Source organism: Chrysemys picta, chromosome 21 (assembly GCF_011386835.1).
Source record: "Chrysemys picta bellii isolate R12L10 chromosome 21, ASM1138683v2, whole genome shotgun sequence".
Classification (NCBI taxonomy): domain Eukaryota; kingdom Metazoa; phylum Chordata; order Testudines; family Emydidae; genus Chrysemys; species Chrysemys picta.
Window position 1 is genome coordinate 408606 of NC_088811.1, and position 17394 is coordinate 425999.

Below are 17394 nucleotides of genomic sequence, written 5' to 3' on the forward strand. Positions count from 1 at the left end.
AATAGTTAGCACTGATACAGTTCCCTCATCTCAGCCCTTCATTGCTCAATAAGTGTATTTAGAAATACTAATTGTGCTTCTATATTAACATGTAATGCGTTTCTGGTAACACAGCGCCGTCTCTGTCCTACAGTGGGGATTTGTGTTTGTCACAGACCAGTCTAGCTGACACATACATTCACTGCTGGGCATTATCAAATCATTTCACTGAATACCAGGTTTTCCTGGTTTGTATTGAATGTGAAAGTTTGTAACCCAAAGGGAACAGTTTCCAAGGCAGTGTTTGTTGATTCATTACCTTCAAGGCTATCCAAGTAAGCTTAGGGGAAAAACAGAAAATACAAGGTTAATGTTAGATCTGCCAAATAAAGAACTGAGAAACAAAAACCAAACACCTGACCAGACCATCTTCTCCCAAAAGAAATGGCTCCAGGGTCAAAGACAAACCTTGTGGAGCAAGATTTGAAAGGGAATTCACACTATGATTATACGAAGCATCATTCTAGAACGTCACTCTATGATGATCTAACACTAGTTAGAAACATTTATTTGGGAAAATCTAACTGAATGTTATGTAAGGGTCTCTCTTCAATATTGTCATCCTAGATGTCGGTCTGTCTGAGTTGGGGGGAGAAGTGTGTTTGAACTGGTGCTAATGGACTCCCCATTGTTCCCATTTAAAAAAAAAAAAAAAAATCTCATTTCTGGGTCTGAGAACTCAGCCTAAAACTTGGCTCCAAACGAAAGTGTGCTGAAAGGTTTCAGTCCCTGGACAAATTATATCAAGTGAAAAACTGGATTTTTCATATTTTAAAATTTGACATGTGTTTTCCATCTCCCGCTCTGCAGTCCAACTCATCTTTAGCACAAAACCATCTTAAATTTCACAATGAAATTTGGAAAGCAGCTAGTAAGAAGTACAATGTAATCACTTTGATAAATAATAATATATTAATATACAGGTAAATATGAAATACAGCTTGTTCCTCACTCCAAATGTGCAGCTATACACACACAGTTGCTCTAGTTTCAGACCACGTCATCACTAGTGTGTTGAGAGATAAGTTGCAGGACTATTTGATAACACTGTATATAACAAACCAGGGAAAATACAGAAATTAAAATCTTCTCAAGGAAACAGCTTGTGAAATTAGATTTACGATGTGATTTTTCTCCCCTTTCGAGCTTAATCATAACACATTCTGCATATTTATCACTGCATATTGAAAAGCACACTTTGGAGGTTCTCTCTTTGGGCCAGTTCCCAATATATGTAGACTCTGCTGTCAGTATTCACAGGTGCACATTATTTCACAGAAACTCAATTCTTCGCTTACCTGTTTGTATTTTCTGTAACAACGCTGAATGACAGCAGCAGCCACTTCCTGCTGTTCTCGGAGAGGACGGCCCTGTAACAAAAAGGGAAGTAGTTATGAGTCAGCATAAATCGCACTGAACAAACAGGAGAGAGGATGAGAGGTAATGGCTCTCTGCAGCCTGAGTATGACCCCAGGTTCCCATTTACCATTGTAGCACCCTCCTTTTCAGTTCTAGCCAGCGGTCTCTAAAGAAGGGGTTTCTATTAGTAATTTATGAAGATGATGGAACACCCCCCAAATCTACAAACAACAAGTTTGACAGTTTGCAGGAGAGAATGAAAACAGGCAGCTGAACAAAGGCTTTGATGTGTACTTTCCTGCTATGCTTTGTGGATTGCCATACTGTTGCAGAGGAAGCATTGCCACATGCTAAAATATGGACTTGTCTCCCTTTGCTAGCTTGTTAGACAAATTTCAAATTGGGAAAATTATTTTGTCTAAGAAATATATAGTCTACATTTTATTTTCTAATGGATTCTACTTCCACACGCCCAAGGCAAAGAGGTGGGATGCTCCTGCTACTTACCTTGTATTTCCTGAACACTGTCTGGACGAGTTTGGCAGCTTCATAGAGTTCTCTTTGCTCATGATCAGACAGAGTTAACTGTGCAAACTCATTCTCTACCCTTTCGCTGGTGGATGCACTCAGAAATTCTGACCAGTCTGCTGCGGAAGGAAGGCTGGGTTTCTCAAAAGCTATTTCACTGATTGGTGAGCCTACGGGGCTCAAGCTGGTGTTTGACGAAGGGGTCAGGGGTTCACTGTATAGACTTCTGAAACAAGAGGCACAAAGGAAACATTTAGTCACAGAGAAGCCGGACTGGCATGACTAGTAGTTTATTACATTTTTATGTGCAAGGGCAAAGTTACCTTTCCAAATGACACTGCACAACCCAAAGCCCCAGGAGGTCCATGCCCTGTGACATGCTGAAATGCACCTGGCTGCAATGGAATTTGCAGGCTGAACACTGGCTTTGGGATTCTGTTCCATGATCTGAGATATTTTTGCCCCCTCACCTTTTACATGACTCATGTGTATGATGGTTTCATCTCCATCTTTAAAAGGCACAGAGCCCAATTAATCTCTGGTGTAACTCCACTGACTTCTCCCAAGCATGGATTTAGCTCACAGTGAACTGAATGCTCCACATATATTACAGTGTAATGTCTCTATTCTTTCTAATCATTATTTTGTCATTATAAAAAGGTTTGTGTGAAAGGATTTTTCAAAACAAGCAACAAATTTGTCTCTATTGAAACACTTAAAAAGGAGTTGATCTTTCCTGGCGTCTAGCCTGGGTCAATTTACTTTTTCTCCTAAGTTTAGATTTGGTACCAAGGCTGGAAAGGTTTTCTCCACCCATCATCTAATGCATAGTATTCTGGGAATTCAATGTCTCAGGTCTATCTTGAATTCTGATATTTGTTTGCCATGAACTCACCATGTGAACAGCACAATTGCTTCAGCCCTTTCCATGCAACTGGGCCATAACCAAAGCAGGGCAAGTGGGGCAGTTGCCCAGGGCGCAAAGCTGTGGGGGGCAGAAAAATGGGGCAGAGACATGCCATAATAACCCTGGCAGGGGGTACAAATATGCTTGCATGCCGTGGAGGATAAAATGTCTAGTCACTGCTCTGCCATGCAGATATTACCGTGCCCAAACACAGAGTGCGCCTCTGGGAAGAATTAAAGAACCCAATTTGTTCCAGTAACTTGATTTCTAGTTTTAATCTCAGAAATGTTTGTGGATCAGTCAGAGATACAAATGCAGAGGCAGATGAATTCAGAGGCAGAAGCTCTCAGAGGTGGCTGAGCTTCTATCACTTTAAATAGCCCTGTGGTCTCTCCTGGGGATTGGGCAGCTCTAAAATAAGTGGAAGTTAATTTCTTTGCTGTTCAGATAAGGACTGTTACATTCAGATTAGGATTTAACAACAGACTAAAATCCATTTTAATCTTTTTGAATAATCCTGAGTTTCTGACTCCAGTGCTGTGAAATGAGTTTCATCAGGGCTGCCTTGTCTTCCATTTCTCTGTGCTGCTGGAGGCCCCAGGCTTCATGGCCTAGCTACACTCTGCACTGTGATCCAACTTCAGAACCTCATGTTACTGCACACACCATTTATAATAAAAGGCAAGAATCCCAGCAGCTCCCAAAGGGGAATGTCATAGGACATAACAAATTGGGTAAAATGAGACAGGCGTGCAACTCTTATGGGATGTTACGCTGCTCACTTCTCCCTTTCTGATGCAGAGGGCAAGGGGTAAGGGATTAATGTCGCCTTGCTTTCCCAACAGAAGTCTTCCCGTAGTCTCTAACAAGACACAGAAATTCTCATGACATCTGCAGCAGTTGAGTTCATCTTCAGCATGTGAAATTATGATGGAAGTTACTATTTAGAACAGACAGTCTGCAGAAGTTATCTGCAAAATCAGTGAGTGTGTGGGATTAATATTGCTAATCATCATAACCTGACAATCGTGGCTGGGTCAGATCTGGAGGATTCTGTGGGTGAACCCATCAGCATTTTAAAAAAACCTGTCACTAGGCACTTGCCATGGATTACAGATAGACACTAAAACCCTCCATCCTACTTTTGCTTTGGCACTTGGCTTCTGCCTTTGTGACCAGTGCTGGGGTTTATCTTCTGATTCATACTTTGGGAAAATGGGTTCTTTCCCCTTTCCTGCCAGCCCCAATGAGGGGAGGTGAGCTTTGCAGTATAACATGAAGTTAAAAGGAACTCTTCCTGACATCCTCTGGGATGTCATCCAAGAGCCTTCCCATACTCAGTACCATAAAAAGGGGCAAAACATTATGGTTGTTCTTTCAAAAGTTTACAACTGAACATTGACTTAACATAGCTTTGAAACTTTACTATGCAGAACAAAAATGCTGCTTTCCCTTTATCTTTGTAATAGTTTACATTTAACACAGCACTGTACTGTATTTGCTTTTTTTTTTTTTGGTCTCTGCTGCTGCCTGATTATGTACTTATGGTTCCAAATGAGGTGTGGGGTTGACTGGTCAGTTTGTAACTCTGAGGTTCTACTGTATAGCTGTTTAAAGCTCTGTACCTAGTGTATTTGCAACCTTTCCCCTTTCCTGCCAGCCCCAATAAAAACATTTCCTTAGCGGTTACAGGGACCCACCATATCTGGCCCCTTCCGCTGAAGCGCCTACAGCGGTTGCCTCTGAGACATGGTATGCCAGGCACGCTATGGGCACCCAAGCAGTCGGGGAACAGAATAACCCCAATAATTACAGATGTAGAGCCAAACAGACTCTGTTGTTTAACCAGCTGGACTTTCCTTGTGGTCTCAAACAAGAATCCGTTGGTCTGAAAGTGTCTGTTTTATTGCAGGGGTTTGCACTTTTCCGTCAATTTACAGTTGTACCTAACAAAGGAAAGCGTGAAGACAGTTGCTTATATTGCTTGATGTTTGCATGTGCGAGACCAAGTGTACCTGTCCTAGAATTACCTGCATTAAACCCAATTAAAAAGCAAAACCAAAGGTCAAAGAACACACACACACACACACACACAAAATATCGGAGCAGCAAATCTGCAGTGAAACGGGGACATGCCCAAACCTGTCTTGTGGTTAGTTAGTGTTGCTGACCTTATCTGTGCAGCACTTGGTATATGATCGACATCAGCAAGGTAACTGGCCAGCCAGCTCATCGTGGTGCTAATGGCAGCAGTGTCTGTCCTCTCCACCAGCGGTGACTCCATTGGCACAAAATTCTCCCGCTTGATCCTGTCAGGCGTTGCTTCAATGATGTGCTCTGCAAGTGTCATCATGTTCACCTGGGAAGGGGCAGACAAGAGCAATGTTGGCCAACTTCCTGCCAACACCTTTGTGGTGAAACAATTCACAGCTTTACCCCAGGATGAGGACAAGGGCTGCCCAAGTGTGTGGGAAGCGAAGGTTACTCACTGGACCTGATCCTGAATAGCTCATTCAGGCAAAAATGCCACTGACTTCAATCTAAGGCTACGTCTACACTAGCAAGCTGCCAGCAGGCGCCGCTGTAAGATCTCCAGCGTAGCTGCTCTATGCTGATGGGAGAGAGCTCTCCCGTTGACACAATAATTAATCCACCCCCCAACCACCCCCCAATGAGTGGCAGTAGCTATGTTGGCGGGAGAAGCTCTCCCACCAATAGAGCGCTGTCCACACCGGCGCTTAGATCAGTGTAACTTATGTCGCTTGGGGGGTGGCTTATTCATGCCCCTGAGTGACACAAGTTATACCGCTATAAATGGTAGCGTAAACATAGCCTTATGACTGAGTGACAGTTTTTCCAGACCCAAAGGCCAGTGTTGGATGGCTGGGAGGGGACTGTGAATAACTTATGATCATTAGGAAAGAGAGAAAGGCTTTGAGTGGTTTGCACTGGTTATGCTGTCAGCAACAAAGAGGAATAGAAATTTAATAAGCATAGATTCTCCTTTACAATTCTAGAGATCTCCATAGACTGAGGCCTTGTTTCTGACCGATGGAGGAGAGACAGGAGAACGAAAGCATTACAACTTCATTTAGCATCGCTGCTGCGTACTTTCTAAGGCTGATCCAGTACCCAGAACATACCTGTGTTCCCGTGAAAGAGACAGCGGAAGAGGACACAAGTTCAGAGTTCATGCAGTTTGTGCCACTTTACCTCCAACCCCATTCCAATTAACTTCCCACACTGGTGGGGGTCTCCCGCTATATTTCGTCCCTTATTGCTCCCTTAGGTATTTTTTTATTTAGAAATAAATATTCATGTTTTGTATTTCACTCTTCCTTTTGCTAGACTTGACTCCTTTCCCTCTGGTTTCTATATAGTATCTAACACTATTGTACTGGAATGCTTCCAAGCATCAGGTGATCCTCTCCTGTAGTGAAGAAAACAGCCCATGATGCAGGTTTGGGACATCGCTCCCAATATTAAATATTTGGTGTTGGCAACATTCAGCATGACATCTCTGTTCCTATGACTAGGGCCTGTACAGTTGTTAGATCTGGGAGGCTCAAATAATTTAGAACCCAAGGCAGTTCCAGAAACATGAATGCATCTTTTGCAAACACCAAGCAGATCCATCCCTGCTTTGCAAGGGTTTTGTTTCCCTTTATGACTTTGGCTGTGTGGAAGAATCTCCAGATGTAGTGGGTGGGTATATTTCTGAGGCTCCGCTCTCGTAGCTGCCACTTCACTTACCACCCCTCGTTAGATCAGAAAGCATATAGAATCTTCCTCCCCTAAAAATTAAGCTACTCATTTCTCTCCTCTCCCCACCTTCTTTTTTTTGCTGGGTATTATTTTGTCCCCTACACCATATCTTGTATATTTCTCTTCCCAAAACACTATCCATATAGTCTCTCCCTTTCCTCCTCAAATCTAGAATGCCCTTTCCTTCACACTGCAGTGATTTGCTCTTCGGCCCATGGGCACCACCTTCAGCTTCACATAGTCATTGTAGCTGCTCACTGCCGCAATGCTTCTTCAGTGGTGTTGCAGGGTTGGTATCATGCACATGTGAACTCAAAGGTGTTCAGCAGCCAGGCTGTTACACCCCTGTTACATGAACAAGGACATTAGTCTGTAGTTCCAGCGCTCAAAATACAAGCTGCCTGAGCAGAACAGCATCAGACTAGCTTGCGTCTGTAGATCACAGAATCATAGGACTGGGCGGGACTTCGAGAGGTCCCCTGCACTCATGGCAGGACTAAGTATTACCTTGACCAGGGATCTCAAACGCGAATCACCAGGAGGGCGAGAGGAGGACTCGTACGTTGGCCCAAGGGCCCCATCACCCACCTCCCACTGTCCCCACCCCGCCACTCCACCCCCGCCCCTGCCCGTGGGGTGCAGCAGGTGGCTTAGAGCAGGGCGTTGGGGTGCAGGACGGGTGTGGGGTGCGGCAGGGGGCTCATGGCAGGGGGTTGGGTTGCAGGAGGGGTGCAGGGTGTGGCAGCGGGCTCAGAGCAGGGGGTTGGGGTGCAAGAGGGAATGCGGGGTGTGGCAGGCCGGAGGCTCAGGGCAGGGAGTTGGGGTGCAGGAGGGGGTTCAGGTTCTGGCCCAGCGCCGGTTACCTGGAGCGGCTCCGGGATGGCAAGGGCGCACATTGGGGCCAGGGTAGGCTCCCTGCCGGTCCCGGCCCTGTGCTGCTCCACTCCGGGAAGAGGCGGGCACCGCGTCCCTGTGGCCCCAGGGGGAGGGGGTGCAGAGAGTTCCCTGCGCTGCTCTCGCCTGGGGTACCTCCCCCGAAGCTCCCATTGGCCGTGGTTCCCTGTTCCCGGCCAATGGGAGCTTCAGGGGATGTAACCACAGGTAACAGCAGCTCACGGAGCTCTCTGTGCCCCCCTCCCCGGGGCCGCAGGGACGCGGTGTCCGCGGCTTCCCGGAGCAGCGCGTGGCCCTCAACACCATGGGGTTGGCAAATCCGCAGGCCGGAACCAAAGCCCTGAGGGGCCGGATCTGGCCCGGGGTGGGGGTACGTGGCGCGCTGGGGAGAGGACGGGGGGGCAGCGGGGAGCTTGGCAGGCCACAGGGAAGAACCCCGCAGGCGGCCGCATGTTTGAGGCCACTGATCTAGACCATCCCTGAAAGGAGTTTGTCTAATCTGCTCTTAAAAGTCTCCAATGACAGAGATTCCACAACCTCCCTAGGCAATTTGTTCCAGTGCTTCACCACCCTGACAGTTAGGAAGTTTTTCCTAATTTCCATCCGAAACCTCCCTTGCTGCAAGTTAAGCCCATTGCTTCTTGTCCTATCCTCAGAGGTTAATAAGAATGATTTTTCTCTCTCCTCCTTGTAACAACCTTTTATGTACTTGAAAACTGTTCTCATGTCCCCTCAGTCTTCTCTTTTCCACACTAAACAAACCCAATTTTTTCCAATCTTCCCTCTTAGGTCATGTTTTCTAGACCTTTAATCATTTTTGTTGCTCTTCTCTGGACTTTCTTCAAATTTGTCCACATCTTTCCTGAAATGTGGCGCCCAGAACTGGACACAATACTCCAGTTGAGGCCTAATCAGCACGGAGTAGAGCGGAAGAATTACTTCTCATGTCTTGCTTACAACACTCCTGCTAATACATCCCAGAAAGAAGTTTGCTTTTTTTGCAACAGTGTTACACTGTTCACTCATATTTAGCTTGTGATGCACTATGATCCCCAGATCCCTTTCCGCAGTACTCCTTCCTAGGCAGTCATTTCCCATTTTGTATATGTGCAACTGATTGTTCTTTCCTAAATGGAGTATTTTACATTTGTCCTTATTGAATTTCATCCTATTTCAATAATGACAAATGCAAAGTAACCCACTTAGGAAGGAGATGTGACCACCTGGCATCTCTGCAGGAGCTCAGCTGCAGTACTGGCATCTCTTGTGTCTCCTCCACTCGTACAAGGCTAGAATGCTTCTTCCACCTCCTAGGGTTGCCAGGCATCCGGTTTTAGACCAGAATGCTCAATCGAAAAGGGATCTGGGAGACTCTGATCAGCACTGCTGACCGGGCCGCTAAAAGTCCAGTCGGCAGTGCAGGAGGGCTAAGGCAGGTTCACTGGCTGCCCTAGCTCCGCAAGACTCCCAGAAGTGGCCGGCATTTCCTCCGGCTCCTAGATGGAGGGGTGGCCATGAGGGCTCCGTGTGCTGTCTCCACTCCGAGCGCCAGCTCCGCAGGTCCCATTGGCCAGGAACTGCAGCCAATGAGAGCTGCAGGGGTGGTGCCTGCGGATAGGGGCCGTGCGCAGAGCCACCTGGCTGCCGGAGGGAAATGCTGGCTGCTTCCGGGAGCACCACCCACAGTCTGCACTCCTAAACTTCTCCTGCACCCCAACCCCTTGCCCCAGGTTGGAATCTCCTCCTGCACCCAAACTCCCTCCCTGAGCTCGCACCCTGCGCCCCGACCCAGAACCCCAATCCCCTTCCCCAGCACAGAGCCCCGCCCCCTGCCCCCTGAATCCCTAATTTCTGGCCTCAGCCCAGAGCCCATACCCCCTCCCATACCCTAACCCCTTGCTCCAACCCGGAGCCCCGACCACATTCCAAACCCCTCATTTCTGGCCCCACCCTCAAGCCCTCACCCCCTCCCTCAACCCAACCCCTTGCCCAGCCCAGTGAAAATGGGCGAGGGTGCAGGAGAGCAAGCAATGGAAGGAGAAGGATGGAGTGAGTGGTGGCAAGGCCTCGGAAAGTACCTGCCATCTACATTAGTGGCGATGCCAACAGACTGCCTTTTCCTTATCCTTTGGACCATGAACTTACTGCCCACTACATTGAAACAGCACTTCCTGGGAGTGACTGATGGGAGGTGCTGAGTTCAGAGCACAGTCAGCTCTCAAGCTTCACACAGCCTAGCTTGAGGTGGACACGAAACCTTTCAAATGGGTAAAAAGGTAAGAACCATCCCCACCTCTCTGCTGCCCTTCTGTACAGAAGATAGCACAGCACTGGCTACCCAGAGCAGGGGCCCTTAGCACATTCCTCTGCTTTGGTTCCATTCATTTCAAGATGGAAAATTCCATTATAGCTGGCAGAACTTTTCAAAGGAGCAGACTGTCCAACTAATACAGTGCAATGCAATGCACAACCATTCATGCTAACCGTCACTCTCACAGCAGGACTGAAAGGCCATCACTTACTGTCAGAGGGGAATGTGCACAGTTTGCAAGAACCATGAACTTCTGCAAAGCATGCTTCGGGGGGGCTCTACAGTTGCAAGAACACCTCCCACCACAGCACACAGGTCAGGTACAGTCTCAGAGGCTGACACAGAGGGATGTATTTGCCTCAGCTGGCCTTGCTGCCATGTTATATATGTTTACCTGCAAGTCATCCATGTGCTGTAAGCAGTCCTCATTCTCCACACTGTCCCTGTAGGAAAGCAGCTCCCCATCCACGATCTCCCTGTTAGCCATCATCAGCACATTCATCTGCTCTCGTTGACGCAGCCGGTGGGCTACGGTGTCCTTCCCCAACACAAGCCCCTTTTGGCTTCCCGTCACCTGCACTGCAGACACACCAATATAAATGTCTTTTGGGTTCCACTTGATTCCTGACTGGCCACCAGAGCCCCGGTACCCAGCAACTTCTGGGATGTGCTGGGAGAGCTCCCTGCCATAGTCCCTTATCCCTTCACTGGGGCTGATTGTCTCAGAGATGGATTGCTTGGAGCTGGAACTCTGCTTCCTGACACTTGGCTGTTCCAGGCTCAGTGCTGTGGAAAGCAGCTTCTCTTGGCGTGCCTGGAAATACTCAGGGTTCAGTTTATGTTTTTTGGGTGCTGGGTAATCTTTCTGACTCTCACTGCTGTAGTAGTTGGAGGGCTCAGACCTTGGTCGTCTTAACTCTGGAAGCAAAGAAACCATCAGTCAGGACTGAACAATTGACGTGATAACTGCTGAAAGTGCTCCTGTCATCTATAACACCTCCCTCCTCCCAGGAGTGCAGGTAACAGTTCAGACCATGCCTGGGACACCATGGTCTAATTTATGCAGGAGGAGTGACTGTCATCCTGGGAGGATGCTAAGCTGAACCACCCCTATGAGTGGTTCACACTTCCTTTCCAAATAGCTAGGATTCTGTACCTTTTGACACACATTGACATACTTGCCAATGCTCCTGCAAATACAGGGAATGCGAGAGAGAGACAGGGAGCTGGGAGCAAGGAATCAGGGCAGAGATAGAACAGCTTCACTTAACATCCCCTCCACCTCCCCCAAGTAAACTGCCTGCTCCAGGCCACTATGAGTATGTCTACACTGCAGCTGGGAGTTGTGATTCTCAGCATGGGCAGACAGACTCACACTAGCTCGGCTTTAGTTGCATGCTAGAGATAGCAGTGTGGACACTGCGGCATGGACAGCAGCTTGGGCTACCTACTTGAGCTCAGAACCAGGGGATTGGGCAGGTTTGGACTTGGGTGGCTAGCCTAAGCCGCTGCCCATTCCACAACATCCACACTGCTACTTTTAACATACTATCTGTGCTTGAGTTAGCGCAAGTCTGTTTACCTGCACAGGGAATCACACCTCCCAGGGGCAGTGGTAGACATACACTACAGTCAGGGTTTTTTTTGTTTTTACCTGTATTTGAACTGGACATAACAGTGACACCCTTCTGAGGCTCTTGAGAAGTAATGATTTCACTTTGCCACTGGGCAACCCAGCTCTCGGTGTTGGACTCCCCACTCGAAGGGCAGTGAATTCTGGGATTTTGCCCAAGCTGAACTTGCTCATCTCGCTGTAGCTGCTCCAGACACTCTGCCAACTTCACGTGACCTCGAGAACGAGCAATAGCCAGTGGCAGTCTCCCAAGAGAATCAGGAATAGAGATGGCTCGGCGGTCCCACTTATACAGCACAATGGCGGCATCCATGTGGCCCAGGGCACATGCCCACATCTGAAAGAGAAAAGGACAATTGGCTAACCCAGGACACATCTGTAGGTGCTTCACTCTCTGGCTAAGGCAATGGAGTCCTCTCTTGTTCTCTTCTCAGATCACTGACAAACAGCTCTTATCAGCAGAACTTGGCAAATGCTTCAACACCAAAGGATAGCTTTTATAAGTGTCACATCTGAATAAGAGGTCATTATGGAGGACTAGACAAGTCCTACTCTCTACTTCCTGGGAGAAGTAGTTGCCTGTCCATCTATAATAAATTAAGGTGAAATTTTCTTATTGGGCAGTAAGTGAAACTTTCATATGGGCATAAATCTTAACAATGCCGCAGAGGCAGAAGAGCTCAACTGCATACACACGTGAATTAGAGACAGATGAGCATGTGAGCAGCAGGATTAAAGCTAGGAAAGGGCGAAATGTAGGGGTCCTTACATTTCACATGAATTTTGTATTTGGCTTTCAAAGGACCAAGTGGCTACATGGGGAGACATCAGCCATGCCATGCTTGCTTTGGGACTCGGCTCACACAGGGGGCACAACGAGCTGTGACATGGTAGGAAAGGGTCAGTCAGAAGCAAACTGTGAGGCAGGCGCACGGATAGCTGGGACTTGTTATATTTGGTATTTAATCATGCAAAAATCAAACATTTAGGACAATGCTAGAGAAGCAGGAACCTAGAACGACCTCTGTACAAAAGTTAAAAGCAGCCAGCAACTACACAATTCTTAAGAAAGTATTCTCGGGACCATAACAAATGGGCAAGTTTTAAAACTCTGTCTCTGAGACAGTGCCTAATATAGTGTGGGAGCTAAGAGAATACAAATGACTATCAATAAAGGACCCAGGCCTGGTGGCTCATTAAGGTTGGCAGTAGCATCTTTGCACTCAAACACTGCTTGTTGTCAACGTCACAGAGACTGCAACTGTGCACATTACAGCTTTATGAAAGCTTATTCCTGTCTGTCTACTAACTAAAGAGATGGTTGAGCACATACACACGTGCACCTGTCTAAACAGGCCAGCAGGTACAGGACCAGCTCAGCCCTGGTGTAAGAGGTTCGACAACACTGAACCCCAAGAAATGGCACCTGCTTATACCAGAGCTGACTCTGGCCCATAAACTTACTCCTTCTTCACAATGGCCTTGAATCGCTGCTTACAGTTGTCCATTCTAACTTTTCAGCTTGTATCAATGATTAACACACTTAAGACTTGAATAATTGTTATTAAAAATAAGAAGAGAAAAATACTCTAAACAGCGCTTGGCATCTTGGGCAGCAGCATCCCAGAAGAGCCAAGAGTTACAAAATTATTTGCTAAGACACTGTCTACACATTCTCTAAGAATTACATGGGTGTGACTGCAAGTGTTACTGTAAATCAGTTTAGTCAAACCAGTGCACACTAGGGGGTTGCAGACTGATTGAACTAAATGGATTCTAAACCTAGTTCTATCAATGAACAAACTGTGAGTAGTCCAGCCCTGACAGTGTTTGCAGTGTTGTTGTAACCGTGTTGGTCCCAAGATATTAGAGAGACAAGGTGGGGGAGGTAATATTTTTTTATTGGACTAACTTCTGTTGGTGAGAGAGACATGCTTTTGAGCTTACACATGTCACCTGAAAAAGAGCTTTGTGTTAGCTCAAAAAGTGAGACAGACAAGCAACAGAAGTTGGTACAATTGAAGATATTACCTCACGTACCTTGTCAGCCCTAAGAGTGTCACTCCAACTTCTCACAGGGGATATGCTCATCTAAAAAGTTACCACCTGGCTTTGGGAATTAGTTTTCATTTGGACCTATTCTTGATTCCATGCATGTTGGATGATTTGGAATTTCTAGGTTATCAGGAAATGTAACTGTGAATTCACTGGCTTTGACACAATAGGATGATTGAGACCTCCACAGACAGGAAAACATGTAAACAGACCAACTAGTAAAAAAAGACAAGTTTTTTTTCCTCAAGGCAGCAAAGCAGAGATGCTTGGGCAAAACAAGAGATCTGGAAACAAGAAAACCCACCCCACACATCTCAAAAAATTGGGATAACTATTTTGGTTTCTCTCAGAGAAAAACAATTTAAGACTTGCTAGAGTCATGTTGTTATTTATACAGCATAGCAGTATGCAAGATACATCTACTCCATCAGACTGCAAAAGTTCAAGAGGACTGGGAACGGCAGCAAAGAAGGAGCTCATCACCCCCCGGAGGAGGATCATTCTACTGTCTCAGTGGACTGAGGCACTGGCTCAGAAAGAATGCTCTGCTACTTACCAGTGGAGTGCAGGAGAAGTGATCCACGTTCAAAGGGTCAACTTCCAGTTCCAAATCAATGCTGTCTGCATGCTTGGTGCTGCACAGGAAATGAGAGCAGGAATGATGTTCTGTAGCTTGGTTAAGATCCTTACACAAAACCACAGCTTTACACCCCAAGACTTGACCACAAAAAGAAGCGCTGAGCATACCTGCATGCCTACAATGCACACTTGCTATAGCTGGTGGCCTGGGTTAGGGAGGAGGATGGTCTAGTGGATAGGGCACTGGACTGGGATGAAAACATGGGTTCCATTCCAAGTTCAACCCCAGATCTCCTGGGTGACCCTAGACAAGACACTTGATCTACCTCATGCCTCTGTTCCCCACCTGAAAAATGGGCATAACCCTTCCCTATCTCACAGCGGTGCTGCCTATAACTCCATTAATGATTCTGCAGCATTCAAATATTACCGTGATGAGGGCCAATAAAGTATCTAGACAAAGAGTTCAGGATCTGCCTCACAGACTGGGGCCTTCAGCTCCATAAACTCTGGTGACAAACACTTAGGCTGTTATTTTATACCGCATGCACAGCCTTACAGGCTGCTCACACAAAAAAATAAAAAAATAGGCTAAATTAAGTGAAACATTTAACAGTACACAGAGGGGAAAGGGAAATAGTGGCTCCAGAACAAATGGATGGGGATAATCTAGAGAGCTTATTGGGATCCACAGTAAGTCAAGTTTAAATCAGCTTCTGTTTATGAAGCGGAAGATGGAGACAGGCCAGCAGTGAAAACATCAAACATATACCACTAATGTAAGGAGTGCCCAGATCTTCCACTTCCCAGGTGAGCACAATGCCAGCTCAGGCCAGCACATACATGCCAACCCAAGCAGGTTACTAGCTTCCATGTAAAAGGCTGAGGCACTTGGCCCTGGGAAACCACAACAAGGAGATAATTTTATCCCCTAAAATCAGAGAAGAAAGCCATGTGACAGACTGGGGATTTGTCTGTGGAAAAGGTGAACTCCATCTTGTTTCGTGAATGCCATTTGTTCCAGGGGCCCCACTTTATTGTAATCTCTATTGTGGATTAGAGCATCCATATTGTAGTGGGGGCCTGACACCTACTTAAATGATGTCATCTATGAAGATGAGCAACACAGGCCCATCAACTGATGTCTCTCAAAGGCAGGCCAACCATAGGAACATTTAATTCTCTACACAGTAGCTCGGATGGGAGCAGAGGCTGGAGTTTCTCAACCTAGACATGTGGCCGAAGAGGTCAGACACTACATTTAAGGGGGAATCTACTGTGTGAAGGGAGATCATGATCGCCACATCAGAAGAAAGGGCTGGAGGAGAGAGAAGGCAGGAGTTCAGGACTGTTTTTTCCAAGAATCTGTAACTCCCCCGTGTTCCTTATTTGCCTTCCATGTTGTCCCCTAAGGGATTAATTGAGAGGCTCAGAGCATCCACAGCAAGGTAGATCTCAGAGAATGGATAAAACCAATTGGGGGTCTCAGGAGGGCGGGAGTACTGGTTCCGATTGTACTGCAGGATCCGACTGCCCAAGAATGGTGTCAGACATGGGGGATGGTCCTGGGAGTGCACCTGAGAGTCCCAGCGCTAGGAACAATGACCGGTCAACTATCCAAACCCAGGGGGCTTAGAAGCATGTGGGATCCAGCGGTTGGGTCCACTCACAACAGACGGTACCCATGCACAACGGGGGCCTGGAGCAGGTTGCAACAGGCAGCATCCTCTGCAAAGTGCAAGAGAGACCCAGAAACTCAGGCCAACCAGAGTTTATACCTGCTTCCTGCAGCCTCTACATTGACGAGTCAGAAGTCTGAAGCATTGGGTCTTACCGCCATTTGATGAGGGTCTGGATCAGTGTTGCATAGCCCTGAGCAGCAGCAAGGTGTAGCAAGGTCATTCCTCGGAAAGTCTTGGAATGGATCAGGTGTTTGGACTTTGTCCAACAGGCACGACTCATCATCTTCTCACACACCACCACCACACGGCTTTCAAAGCAGCTGCCCAATGTCCCGGTCCCAGACACACACTGCAAGCAATATGCACATCTCAGAAGCTATCATCTGGGAGGGTGGCTTGGACTCACATCCTGCACAGGGCAGGACGTTGCGTGCATTTGCTTTTAAAAATAATGAGTGATAGGGAAGTGACAGAAGGGGATGAATGTGACACGAGGAACAAGACAAAAGCTGACAGGTTATCTCATTTATTTGCACTAACCTGTATTTACAATCAACTCTCTAGGGTAACTTTCCACATTAGGGAGGTCATTGCAATCCATTACAAGCGGCACACTGGGTACAAGAGGGTGCCCTTCTCATGGACTACCTGAGCCTAGGAGGAGACGCTGGGCACTCCACTCCCACCAAAGCCAGTGCCTCTCAGAACCGGACCTGGAAAGAGTACTTAAACAGGGAATAGCAGCAATGACCAAAAGCCAAGAGCCATGGCTGGTCAACAGCTGTGCAGAAAGATTCTGGGGAAGCAGAATTGCAGGTGTTCTATCATATCTGTGGATAAAGATGACTTCAGTCACTTGTATCGCACCCCTAAGAAGAATTAAATCCCAAAAGGGCCTCTTAACAGGAGGTAACGTGTGTGTTACCGCCCACAGCAAAACTGTAGCAGTGCCAACAGGTACTGTGATTGCGAGGTCTCTGGAGCCACAGAGATCTAGGAGTCTGAACAATTAGAAAGCCTAGATACTGTGTGCTGAGTTCAAAAAACTCCTGTTATGAGTTGCTTCTTCACTGCTACCCAAGGCACCGTTCTCTCTGGTCACCCAGAACTCCTAGACCAGCTAATGTCTTTGATTTTCTCAGTGACTACCAGGTGACAGACCCCTAAATATGCAATTATTACCAATGAGTTTCCTGCCAGCCCCTTCCCTGGTTTATCTGTTCTGTAGGCTTATGTCTTATGAGAAATAATGGCCCCTACAAAGAAGATATTTCAGTTAAACACCTCAGCTTCCCTGTCATTCCAAGACACCAAAGCATGCCCCATTACAGGCCAATCAGTTAACTCAGGAACATTCTGTATAAGTCTTTGGATACAAGATATAACAATATATCCAACTTAAAAGCTGCGCAGCTGATAGCTTTGTTATCATTAATAATAAAACTTTGTCCTGGTTCAGCCTTTAGCTTCACAAAAAGTGTATGGATACGGAGACGCCTCAAGTCTACCAGCCAGTTATAAGTCCCCTGGAGCAAGTTATGCTCGATTACATCTGTGACATTCCACTGACCTGACTTGCACTGGTGTGTAATACAGCAGAAAATGGCCCCTGTTCAGCAGGCACCAATATCATAACATTGCT

At 46.9% G+C, this 17394-nt stretch overlaps 1 protein-coding gene across 30 annotated transcripts in view; it reads right to left on the reverse strand.

Annotated features, from left to right (window-relative positions):
* CAMTA1 (calmodulin binding transcription activator 1) overlaps positions 1–17394 on the reverse strand; it is a 913810-nt gene that overhangs the window by 30780 nt on the left and 865636 nt on the right. For 15 of the 30 annotated variants that reach the window (XR_010594211.1, XR_010594214.1, XR_010594212.1 and 12 more), the window contains 7 exons: positions 15905–16101; positions 14048–14126; positions 11458–11773; positions 10198–10721; positions 5005–5192; positions 1906–2152; positions 1338–1409 (listed from right to left, as the gene is read on the reverse strand). Coding sequence is in view for 24 of the 30 variants with exons in the window: in XM_042859108.2 (XP_042715042.1) it covers positions 1338–1409; positions 1906–2152; positions 5005–5192; positions 10198–10721; positions 11458–11773; positions 14048–14126; positions 15905–16101 (1623 nt within the window). In the remaining 6 variants the exon portion in view is untranslated. Of the gene's footprint in view, positions 1–298; positions 320–1337; positions 1410–1905; positions 2153–5004; positions 5193–10197; positions 10722–11457; positions 11774–14047; positions 14127–15904; positions 16102–17394 lie in introns of all 30 variants that reach the window. The other 15 variants (XM_065574887.1, XM_005287057.4, XM_008173698.4 and 12 more) reach the window with 2 other exon arrangements.